At 41.7% G+C, this 12,865-nt stretch overlaps 1 protein-coding gene across 1 annotated transcript in view; it reads left to right on the top strand.

The window, feature by feature from the left end:
* Positions 1 to 274: 274 nt before the first annotated feature.
* LOC103194302 (protein transport protein Sec16B) overlaps positions 275 to 12,865 on the top strand; it is a 64,680-nt gene continuing 52,089 nt past the window's right edge. Inside the window, exons 1-9 of the mRNA XM_007937684.2 lie at positions 275 to 564; positions 2,895 to 3,007; positions 4,240 to 4,360; positions 5,094 to 5,202; positions 6,471 to 6,615; positions 7,270 to 7,421; positions 7,808 to 7,869; positions 9,576 to 9,711; positions 10,195 to 10,425. Coding sequence (XP_007935875.1) covers positions 275 to 564; positions 2,895 to 3,007; positions 4,240 to 4,360; positions 5,094 to 5,202; positions 6,471 to 6,615; positions 7,270 to 7,421; positions 7,808 to 7,869; positions 9,576 to 9,711; positions 10,195 to 10,425 — 1,359 coding nt within the window. The remainder of the gene's footprint in view (positions 565 to 2,894; positions 3,008 to 4,239; positions 4,361 to 5,093; positions 5,203 to 6,470; positions 6,616 to 7,269; positions 7,422 to 7,807; positions 7,870 to 9,575; positions 9,712 to 10,194; positions 10,426 to 12,865) is intronic.

Raw genomic sequence — 12,865 nt, 5'->3', positions numbered from 1 at the left:
TGATATGATTGATTAGCCTGTTACTTATTTCATTTAGTGGATCAAGCTTGTTTTCCAGATTTCTCTATATCTGTACTCAATATGGTTTGTTGTAGAGAGAATATTTCGGAGGACCTTAGCTGTGACTGCTGACCCTCTTTTCACAAATTCTAATCAACCACCATGTGTAGATATAAGCTAAAAATGATGCTAATTTAGTTTGTCTTTTGTCTTCAGGAAGATAAAATAACTACACAACTGACTCAACACTCAAGAGAAATTCAGAGGGTCAGGGATGGAACCTTGGGTTCCCCAGCATCTGCCTCAGTCACAGGGGAGGCCTATAGCACCGTCAAAGGATCCAGACCGAGGGCATTGGAGAGATGGATATCATAGGCCTATTCCTCACTCTCAGCACAATGGAGAGAGGTTCTACCAGTGGCAGGACCTCCGGGGGAGCCCCCAGCCACAACAGGACCCCAGGGCAGACCACCAGCAGCCCCAGCATCCATACAGGCCAGAGGAATGGCATCAATCTCTGTCTGGAGTTGACTATTATGAAGGTGGTTATCCCAGATATTCAAGGTATGGCTTTAAGGCATGAAATGGACCCAGCTCTCCTAAATGCTTAGGAACAGATTGTTCTTTTCCTTCTTCCTTTTCCTTTTATTTCTCCTCTTTGTCTTTTCTTCCTTCTTCACCTTTATGGATTGGATTGTGTTCCTCAAAAACATGTGCTGTAAATCCTGATCTCTGTGCCTGTGGTTATAATCCCTTTCAGGAATGTGTTGTCTTTTTTGTGTTAATGAGACAAGATTAGTGTAGGCTGCATCTTGAGTCAATCTATTTTGAGATATAAAAAGGATTAAATGTAAGTTAGCAAGCAGAGATGGGGGAAGAGAGGTGCCAAGCCACATGAAGATCACCCAGGAGCAGAGGCTTGGAGAAGACAAGGACCTTCCTCCAGTGCAGACACAGAGACAAAGTCCTTCCCTAAAGTCAGCACCCTGAGTTTGGACTTCCAGCCTCACAAACTGTGAGAAAATAAATTTGTTTGTTAAAGCCATTCACTAGTGGTATTTATGTTATAGCAGGACTAGATAACGAAGACAGAATTTGGTACCTAAAGAATGGGGTGCTTCTCTAACAGATACTTAAAATGTGGAAGTAGTTTTAGATTTGGGTAATGGGTAGAGGCTGAAAGAGTTTTAAGGTGCCTCATAGTAAAAGCCTAGATTGCCTTAAAGAGACTGTTGGTAGAATTATGGACAAAAAGGGCAATTTTATAGAGGGCTCAGAAGGAAGCAAGGAAGCCATTGAGAAAGTCTTTATTGTTTTAGAGAACACATATGGCACCAGCAACAGAATGCTCCTAGAAATGTGGACATTAAAAACACTTCTGGTGAGGCTTTAAAAGGAAATGATGAACATGTGATTGAACAATGGAGGAAGGTGAGGCTTTTTAAAGTGTCAAAGAACTTGTCTGAATTACATTCCAATGTTTGGTGGAAGGGAGAACTTGTAGGTGATGAACTTGGATATTTGACTGAGGAGATTTCTAAGCCAGGTCTTAAAATGGCCCCATGGTTTCCCCTTGCTGCTTGTAGTAAAATGTGAGGGAAAGAGATGGACTTAAAAATTAACTGTGCAAAATGAAAACAAAACTTAGAGATTTGGAAAATTCTGTTATATAACTAAGGAGATGTGTCATAAAATATTCATCAAAGATGTGGCTATAGGATCTTTTGTTAAATAGATTAAACCTGTGACTGATGGATCTAACCAACTACAACAGCAGAAAACCCATCAGCTTAGACTGATGGGGACAAAGAAAGAGCATTGCTTTAGCTAAGCCATTTCCTTTCCTGAAATGTTTTTGGGAGACTGAAAACAATTATCTCCTTAGTAGAGCTTCTTAAGGAAGTCATCACAATATCACAGAGTAGGGAGAGGAGTGTTGAGTGGCTTAGAAAGATTGATGACATTTGAGACACAGATGGGACCCAGTGTTGAATGAATGAATGGGAACTTTTTTTTTTTTTTTTAAATCAACCTCAGAGAAAGTAGATATAAACTTGCAGCTTCCAAACCTTCTAAGTTCACAAGCAAAAGTTCTCAGTGATGTAATTCCAGGTTCTCCAGGTTGGAGAATTCCAACCTGGAGAACCTGAAATTCCTTGTCCTGAGTTCTGGTGATTACAGTGGACTTGGTATTTGATGGGATGTTGGAAGCCATCAATATTCTACCTTAGCCTTTCCAGGTGGGGTGATATTTACCTGCCTACAGATTTAGAGTAGAAATAATAATTACGGTAAAGCATTTTGCCCTTTAAAAATTATCAATTTTTTTTTTCTAAAAAATTATCAATTGATACTAATACTAACAACATCACTTTCCCTTTTCCAATCTCTTTTGGGCAGTTGAATTCTCAAAGAAAGAGATGTTAAGGACAGCAGCAATGGATGTAATCAGATTTAAGATAGTCCAACTTGATTTTTTAATTTCATTTCCATCTGTAATATGCATTGAAATTACAGTGATAAATTGGGTACTTGCACAATCATCGCATGAAGGAGTTTTTTAAGATATCACCAGAGCAGGGTCTTCTCCTTGCATTGTTGGTGTATGTATTGTTGAAGCAAGAGAGAAACATAAGAAAAGAGAATAAAACATTTGGTTATGATTTTATCATAAAAATCCAAGCCTTTGTTTTATAATAAAGACTTTCCTCCTGCTCTGTCTGATTCTGGATTTTCTGCTTATATGATCTAGAATTAATTTTGGCTTTCAAGCTGATTCTATATGGGTATCATAGTTCTGTCCTCTGCACTTATTTAGTTTGTCAAGTCTGCCATTACCTTTTCTCTTTACCACACTCATTTTCAAATGACTGGCCATCTTTGTGATGTTTTAGGCCAGACTATGAGCATCCATATCAGAACTATCATTCTACAACCCTAAGGGAAGAATACGCTTATGGAGGTTATTACTATCATGGACACCCACAGAGGCTGCCAGAAGAAAGAGGTATGGAATAATTTCCAAGAAGCCTTTGGGATTGGAGATGATAGAGCTGGTTTGATGGGCAGGGCAGAGACCAAGGGGGCCATGCTCAGAGCCTCATCTTGGGCAACCAAATGGGCAAAAGCAGAGGCCCTCTTTTCCTTCCTTCTTGGCCAGATAAGACCAAGGTAAAGTCACTACTCCTAGGTGTCTTTAGGAGAAGAGATAGGAAGAAATCATATTCCTTTGTACAGGTAGGCTGAGTGGTACTGGAACCACTCTCATTATGTTACTAGTAGCATAGACAGTTTGTTCTTCACCTACACTTTTTCTACTCATCCTTATAGCTTAGACTATAGTCTCTGATCAAGTTACAGTGAATTTGGTTTTTAAGGGCATCAATTGTGTTGTTGGGCTGTAACCATCAGAGGAATGAGTCTGACCATCACTCCACGCTGGGCACAGATTTCAGGCTGTGGCCCATTGTTCAGAGGGCTGGGCAGCAGATATACCCAAATAGGAATTTTCATTTGGTGTAAGTATTAAGGTTTTTGAATGTGCTAAAGGAGCTCTGGTAGCATAGTGCCTAAGGCACTTGACTGCTAACCAGAAGGCTGGTGGTTCAAACCCACCAGCCACTCCTCGGAAGGAAGGTTGGGCAATCCTACTTCCGTAGTGATACTGCCTCGGAAACCCAAGGAGGGGTCGCTATGAGTCGGGGCCTACTCGACGGCAAATAACAACAACAACAACAACAAAAGACAGCTAAAGAGAGAAATCTGTTTCAGTGTTGAACACGCACACACTCCATGATTCTCACCACTGTGTAATTGTATACCAGTATCATTACCAGTTGCAACCCCATGTATATCAGAGTAGAACTGTGCTCCATAGAATTGTCAATGGCTGATTTTTTTTGGAAGTAGATTGCCAGGCCTTTCTTTTGACGCATCTCTGGGTGGAATGAACTTGCAGTCTTTCATTTCAGTTAACAGCCAAGCATTTTAACCATTCACACCAGCTAGGGACTCCACGCTGCTGAATAGAAGCATGCTAATTGCTTCAGAGAGGCCTGAGGGATAATTACAGACTTTCATCTTAGGTCTCAAATGTCAATTTAATTTAATTTCATCAACACTATTTTTTTTTTTTTTTTAATATCAGCTGTGTTCCAATAACTCAGCATCACAACTTGCCTGTGTCTTTCTCAACTTTCAGAAGGTAACCTGCCTATTTTGTTTTTTCTGAGGGTGCAGTTCCAAGGCAAGGAAGTCCTTATACCTGGCATGAAGATTACCGAGACCAAAAGTACCTCAATGAACATCATCATCAAGCTTGGAATAGTTCATTTGGAACAAATCATGAGACCCAGTTCCAGTAAGTATAAAAGGAGGGGCCAATTCAACATAATTCATCTTATGGCTTGGTGCCTCATTAAACAGCCAGTCTGGTTTTGTTTTAGCTACAGCTTTATGGGATTAGACTAGGATGGCCTGTGCTAGCTGTTAGCATGGAGCCAGGAGGATAGATTTGTATCTCCAAGAGGCAGTTCCAGGACCTGGGCTAGGCTTGGTCCCTGTGAGACCATTATCCTAAAGAAAGGCCTAATTCCATGTTGGCCTCAGAACAGATGTGGCTTTTCGAAAGTTCTAGTGATTGGATCCTGCCTGGTGCTGGCCTGCTTCTCCTCTGTCTACTCTTATGCTCTGAGAATAGGGTGCTCCCCCTGGAATAAACAGGGCAGAGAGGAGACTCTTGCTGCATCCAGTGTATGCCCGAATGACCTTACCACTGGTGCCTTTACCTGGAGCTCATGGATCTCCATGCTCTGATTTAAGTCCTTCCAGGATGCAAGGCTACAGATAGCCCTTCTCTTCAGGGTCTGAGGTCACTTCAGTGACTACTCTATGGAATACAAGTGCTCCTGCTTTTTGCTATGAATAGATTGAAGTGGGGAATGAGAGGGAAATGCATTTCCCTATGCATACAGGTCGACCTGACACCTGCTCACACTTTTAATAAGCACAATAGCCTCCAGCAGAGAGCAGCTTAGCCTTTCTGGGCATTGCTCAAGATCTCCCTCTCACCTACTCCTGTCATTTTGCTGCAGATCTAAGAGTCGGAACCCTTGTAGAGACAGTCCTGCTTCTAATTCTGGACAAGAGAGGCCTGGGGAGGTGTTTCTGGAGAGTTTGCTACCTGGGGCCCAGAACAATAAGGTAACCTGAAGTGACATGGGAGCAGTGGGCTGTGACAGCACATCACAACTGGCATTGTCAGCAGTGACAGGGCAGGGCCCTTGGTGCTGGGGTCTCCAGTGGCCAGCAGGCTGAGGGGTGCTATTCCTCTCCTTTTGACAGAGCCTCCATTCACACGTTCTCCCTTCCCCTGTCTTCCTGCTTTAATCTTTTGGGGCTGGGGCCCTGTTCTTTCCCTTCAGTATTTTTGTCAAAGTGACTTAGTCAGAAAATATCACTAAGTCACTCTGAGTTCCTGGAAAAGAGGAGAAGAGGCTACAACCAGGTGTTAGGGTTTGGATTCTTTCTCTGAAACCCTAGTGAACTAATTGTTTTATCCAAGAAGCTGGAAGTTGTTAGAATCTTTTAATTCAGGTCAGAAAACAGGACGTGAAGCCTTCCTGACTCTTCTGTCTCTTTCCTCTAAATTCTTACTGTGTGTACCAGCTGGGCCACAAAATGAAGCTTTTAATAAACATATTATTTTGGAGTAATTTTAGATTTATGGAAAAGTTTCTAAGATGCTGCAGAGATGAGTTCATAATCTTTGACAATCTTGTGTTAATTTTGTTTCCATAATTAGATTATTGTGATTTTTGAGGGCAGTTTCTTCTGTATACCTAGTGCTTAACAGGGCAGGGCACATGTAATGATAACAACCCAGTAAGCAACCACAACACATGTGTACAGCTCTTCACAGTGTACAGAGCTCTTGGATCCATTGTTTTACTTGTATGCTCCTAGAATGTAAGTTCCATGAGAGCAGGGACCGTATTTTTTTGCATACTACAGTATCCCTAAGGTAAAGTACAGTGCCTGCACCATAATAGGTGCTCATACAATAGTTAATGCTCATACAATAGTTAATGAATGAATACATGAGTAAATACTTGAGATATATAGGGCATTAGTAGTTCAGTGGTAGAATTCTCACCTCCATGCAGGAAATCTGGGTTCAATTCCCGGCCAGTGCTCCTTATGCACAGCTTTTACCCATCTATCAGTGGAAGCTTGGGTGTGGCTGTGATGGTGAACAGGTTTTAGTGGGGCTTCCACACTAAGACAAACTAGGAAGAAATGCCTGGTGACCTACTTCCAAAGATCAGTCAATAGAAACCCTATGGATCACAACATACCCATTTTCACGGCATTTATTTAAAAATTTGAATTTTGTGTCTTTGAAGGATGATGCATGAGAACCAGTTCTCTGAAACTGCTTCTGAGTCTTCCCATGTGTTTTTACTTTTCAGCCATCATTGACCAGTGAGTCCAACCTTCTCCAGCAGCACGAGTCTGGTCTCAGCTCCAGTGGTTATGAGCTCAGTCAGTACATGGTGGAAGCTTCTGAGCAGCATGATCCTCTGGCTTCAGCAGCGTGGAGTCCAATTCAGGCTGGTGGGTCGTAAGCAGTCAAAGGATTTGCTGAGGTCTGATGAGGAAAGGGCTGGGTGGCAAGTATCTTGGAAAATCACCCTTAGGCTGTGTTTCCAAGTACAGGCTATTGTCTGCTTTGTTTTCTGTAGTCTCTTTGCTAGAGAGGCCAACTGAATGGCTCTATTTCTAACATTTCCCTTGTACTGGCGATTGCATCATAGCTGATTCTTGGAAGGGCACAGTGTCCCTAACCATCATCAGGCTGCGGAGGAGGCACAAAGAGGTGTTTTAAGTACTGGATAAAGAAAATGAAGACCAGAGAAAATTAGGTAAAGCAAAGGCAGGACATGAGGCACAATTTCTTGGTCTGGATATAGAAAACTTCTCATGTGTAGAGGGACTGTGAAAGCCAGGGAGTCTACCAGAGTCAGAGACCCCTGGGCCTCTCACCATCATCAGGAGACGACCTGGAGGGTTATCATTTGGACCAAATCATCAAATCCTTGTATTATATTCTCAGAGCCTTAAATCTCACCTGGAGCATTAGCTTTATGTCCCTACCCAGAATCTTATCTTTGTTCTAGGTGGAATTTGAACAGAAGTATATTTGTGGCATGTTTCTAAATTAAAGAAGCAGTGACAGTAATGCTAACAGTGTCCATCTGTGTTGGTTAGAGGATGTCTCAGCAGCTGGTTCCAAGGCCCCCATGAAGTTCTATGGCCCTCATGTGCCTGTGAGTTTTGGACCAGGAGGTCAGCTGGTGTGTGTGTGTCTGAGGTCTCCCACTGATGGGCAAACGACCCTTGTTGAACTGCACAGCATGGAGGTAAATAAGATTCTGTGCCCCCAGAATGCCAGCATGCTGATCACCCTACTACACTTAACATACGTCCTTTCCTAGGCAATTCCAAGAATGGTGCACCTTGGTGGGGAACTGGGTCATGCATTTTCTGGGTTGGGGGGTACAGGAAGTAGGGGTGACACTTTTCTGGAAGCAGTGATGCTAGAGCTGTGTTTTTTCCTGAAATGGTATTGGCTTATCCTCAGCAACAGGTCTGCCTGTTGTTTGGTCTGCCTGCTTTCTTCACAGGGCACTGACCATATCCTAGGACCATGGCCCTCGGATCTGGTGCTGGACTTGACTGAAAGGGGCATTTGGTGGACATAGTCTTGAAGATCACATCTGCTTTTTTTTTTTTTTTTAAATTCCAGGTTATTCTTGGTGACTCTGAGGAACAAGAGGAGATGAGAACTTTCTCAGGACCCCTGATCAGGTGCATTACCGCAAGAGCTGCTGAGGAAGGGCCCTTAAAAGTTAGAAAACCTTTCTGCCCAGGTCACCATTTGGGGGATTTGTTCTCAGCTTTCTTGGAAGACAGTGTCTACTTCATGGGAGTAGAATTATCTGTGCTAAGAGACAGTCAAATGTGGCATGAGCTATTTTGATAAGAGAGTCTATAGTTGAAGGGCAGAAAGAAAAATTAACATAAAAATGTAAAAATCTAAAATCAATTCCATTTTGCAGAGGTTATGTGGTAGGAAGTTTTAGCATTCAATGTGATTAATAGGTATTAGTAGAAAAGCGGAGCACAGCCTGGGAAATCATAGACAAGGGGATCATTATGAAAAAAGTCTTGCAACAGGGATCTTTTTTTGGATCAGGACGTGGTCAGTATAGAGCTGGAGTTACTGAACAGTGTCCAAGTCTGCCCTCTGCAGGACTGAGCTAGAACTACTTTAATTTCTCAGTCATGCTTTTGAGAAATACATTCAGGACACCCTGGTGATGTTAGGCTGCTAAATGAAAGGTTGGTGGTTTGAATCCATCAGCTGCTCTGTGGGAGAAAGATGTGGCAGTCTGCTTCCATCCTCGGAAAGCCTATAAGCCTATGGCACAGTTCTACTCTGTCTTACAGGGTCACTATGAGTGACTTTGACTCATACTGAGTCAATTGACTTGACGACAGTGGGTTTTTATTGTGGAAAGACCTGGCTGGAATTCTGAGGACCTGGATCCCAGGCCCAGGTATCTTACTAACTAGTGGGTCCATGGTGGACAGGACTGGTTAGGTCTCTGTGAGCCTCAGCTTTTTCTTCTGAGAAATGATGTAATGTCCACTCCCTATTCCAAGTGGTGGCTGTGAGACTCTAGTGAGGTAAATGCTTTATATACTTTATAAATCTAACATTGTTCTGAAGCTCCCTCTATGAAAATATCCTCATATAGTATTTTGATAGCCTTTTCAATTTAAAATGGTCATTGTCTCTATTTTTTGCAGGAATACAGATGTGGGGTAGACTGCTGAGTTGAGTACTAGAACACTAGGGGACTGGCCCAACTTGGCTTTGATTTCATTGAATGGTTGTGAGCAAATAGTAAACTTAAACCAAACCCACAGCCATCAAGTCATTTCTAACTCATAGCAACCCAACTGAGTTTCCAAGGCTGTAAATCTTTACGGAAGTAGATTGCCCCATCTTCCTTCTGCAGAGTGGCTAGTGGGTTTGAATCGCTGACCTTCTGGTTAGTAGCCAAATGCCTTATCCACTATGGCACTACTGAGCACTTAATATCTGCCACAGAATTTTCTAATTCCTCTTGTGTGGAGGAAGGATTTTTATTATCCCCATTTTAAAGGGGAAAAAAATAAGACTTTCAGGAAATAAGTGACTTGTTAAGGTGAAAAATGGCAGAACAAGATTTAAATCCAGGGTTGTGTGACTCTAAAATCTGCTCTCTTATTTTCCACCTTATGCAGTCACTTCAGGTCTCTGGGCCTCAGTTTCTCATCTTTAAAATGGAGGTATGAAATGATCTCTGAGGTCTGTTCCTGTTGTACAGACTTATTACCCCAGCCCGAGGTTGTTAGGCTTCTATCTTAATCCCAGCTCAGCCAGTAGTCCTCAACACTGAGGTCCTATACAGGGAAGTGTCTGCCTAATTCACTAATAATTCTTTTCTCCCTGAAATCTTCCATAGGGAAGATGTACACAAGGTGGATATCATGATGTTTTGCCAGCAGAAAGCAGCTCAGAGCTGCAAATCAGAGACAACGAGGAGCAGAGACTCAGCACTTCTGTGGCAACTGTTGGTTCTCCTTTGCCGGCAGAATGGGGTAAATACTGTTTTGATAGGGTAGGCTGGTGTAGACTGGACTGAAATATAACTTTTCCTGGGGAGTCAGCCTATGGCATGATTATAAATGCAATAGTTAAGAAATAAACAATTGCCCTAGAGGAAGAAATTGCTCAAATGTCAATTCCAGTTTGCTAATGTTAACCTTTCCTTTGTTGCTCCTCTCCCTGATGGGGAATTATCGTCTAGTACCCAGGTTATTATGCCAGCCAAGTAACACACCTATGAAGTCATGAAATTTCTGGCAACCTTTGTGGCTCCTGACAGGGTAAAAGTAGCCATGATAGTGAAGCTGAATTTTGAGATTCGTAAATCCAAGAAAGGACTGCCTTGCGTTTGTATTTGCATGACTGGCCTTCTTTTGAGGACACCTGGTGCTCTGGTGTCTTGCTTCCCCAGCCTGGGCTGCTAACAAGAGGACTAACAGGATTCTACCCCTAGGATGACCCTCTTTGCCTTGCAGTCCATGGTGGGGTCAGATGTAGCTGAACTGCTGATGCAAGACTGCAAGAAGCTAGAGAAGTACAAGAGGCAGCCTCCCGTAGCCAATCTCATCAGCCTGACGGATGAGGATTGGCCAGTGCTGAACTCAGGGACCCCGAACCTGCTCACTGGGGAGATCCCCCCAAGTGTGGCGACACCTGCACAGATAGTGGAGAAATTCACTAAACTGCTCTACTATGGAAGAAAGAAGGCAAGTAGACCTTGTCTAATGCTTGTTTTATGCTTTTAGGAAAGAAGCATCTTTCTTTTCCACTGCTCATCTCTCCCCCAATTATATATGTACTATAGACTCATTCTAGAGCATTTGGGATATTAAGATATACAAAGAAGAAAATAAACACAAATAGCTCTACATTAAAAGATAACCACTGTTCACGTTAAAAAAAAAGATTTATTTTGTTGTTGAGAATATACACAACAAAACATATCCTAATTCCTCAGTTTCTACATGTATAATTCAGTGACATTGATTATGTTTTTTGAATTTTGCAACCATTCTCAGCCTTCTTTTCTGAGTCATTCTCTCCCGTTAACATTAACTCACTGCTTTCTAAGTTTCCTATCTAATATTTTGAGTTGATGTTGTCACTTTGAGCCCATATAGATAGATCTTAATGGAGCATATGCTCAAGGCAGACATTCTTTACTAGTTAAACCAAATACTATTGTTTGGTTTTAAGACGACTTCAGGGGATATTTTGTTTAAGGTTTAAAGATGTTCTCAGGACAGTAGTTTCAGGGCACTGCTAAATTTTGGTATCTCTACTCATAGCATTTTCTGTGCACACACACACACACGCACACATATGCACATTTTCTATGCACATTATATCACATGTATACTTTTTTCTTTTTGTGAAGATCTTTATTTTATTTCCTTCACCAAAATTAATATGTCCCTACCCTCTTGTTGGTGGTTTACCCTCTCTCTCTGACTCACCCTTGGTAACCATTAAAGAATATTCCTTTTTTTTTTTTTTTTGTGAAACCCTTTTCTTGACTTTATAATAGTGGTCTCATATAATGTTTGTTCTTTTGTGATTGACTGATTTCACTCAGCATAATGCCCTCTAAGTTCATCTATGTTATGAGATGTTTCGCAGATTCATCATTGTTCTTTAACATTGTGTTCCATTGTGTGTGTACCATAGTTTGTTGAATGAATTCCTTCATTGATGGGCATTTAGGTTGTTTCCATGATTTTGCTATTGTGAACAGTGCTATGATAAACATAGGTGTGCACATCTGTTCATATCATGGCTCTTACTTCTCTAGGATATATACCTAGTAGTGAGATTACTGGATCATATAGTATTTCTGCTTCCAACTTTTTAAGGAAGTGCCATACCATTTTACACAGAAATTGCACCATTTTACAGTCCCACCCTCACCAGTATTCTTCCTTTCTTTATTTTATTGTGATTTGGGTGAACATTTAAGAGCAAATTCATTGTTCATTAAACAATTCATACACATTTTGTTCCATGTCATTGATTGTAATTCCCACAGTGTTAACAGCTCTCTTCCCACTTCCTCCCTGTGGTTACCTTTTCTCTGTGTCCTTCTTTCCTATGCATTCTTGCCCTCTGAGCTAGCTCCCTGTGCAAATGATGCCCTTCTGATTTCCCATGGTTGATTGTTCTAAGGAGTGTACTTACCTGGTATAAGGGTTTACCATGTAGGCCTATTGTTTGGCTGGAAGCCACAGAAGTGAGTTCAATTCCAATCCTGAAGTGTGACTAGGGGTCCTAGTCTTGAGAGTTTCACCAGTCTCTATTAGACCAGTAAGCCTGGTCATTTTTTTATGATTTTGAATTTTATACATTTTTATCCCACTCTTTACCCAGGATTCATGAGCATCTATTGTTTTCTTTTCTTTTTTTTTTTTTTTTTGCACTTTGCTGTTAATGCTGGGATGGGATGATATCTCATTGTTGTTTTGATTTGCATCTCTCTAATGGCTAATGATCATGAGCATTTTATGTATTTATTAGCTGCCGAAATGTCTTCTTGGTAAAGTGTCTGTTCATATCCTCTACCCATATTTTTAAAATTTTTTATTGTGGTTTAGGTGATAGTTTACAAAGCAAATTCATTTTCCATACAGCAGGTGAGGAACACTTTGTCTCATGACATTGACTGCAATTCCCCACAATGTAACAGCTCTTTCCCTATTTCCTCCCTGTAGTTACTGCTTCCCTTTCCTCCCATGCATTCCTGCCCCCTCTCCCACAGCTGTCTCCCTGTGAAAACACTGCCTTTCTGTTGTCCCAAAATTGATTGCTCAGGTAGTGTATCTGCCTGATGTAAATGTTCACCCCATATGCCTGTCTGTTGTCTGGCTGGAAGCCACAGGAGTGAATTCAGTTCCAGACCTGAAGGGTAGCTAAGGGCCATAGTTTCAGGTGTCTTACTAGGCTCTATCAAACCAGCAAACTTGGTCTTTTTTTTATGATTTGAGTTTTGTTCCACATTTTTCTCCGACTCTATTCAGAATCTCCTGCACTGATCCCCCTCTGAGTGGTTGACAGTGGTAGCTGGACACCATGTAGCCCCTCTGGTTTCATGGTCATACAGGCTGAGGATTGCATAGTCCACCAGTCCCTTGGACTAATTGTTTCTATGAGTCT

Source organism: Orycteropus afer, unplaced genomic scaffold (genome assembly GCF_000298275.1).
Source record: "Orycteropus afer afer isolate SDZICR_OR568_19922 unplaced genomic scaffold, OryAfe1.0 scaffold00043, whole genome shotgun sequence".
NCBI classification, from domain to species: Eukaryota; Metazoa; Chordata; class Mammalia; order Tubulidentata; family Orycteropodidae; genus Orycteropus; species Orycteropus afer.
This window is presented reverse-complemented; position numbering and strand designations above follow the sequence as displayed.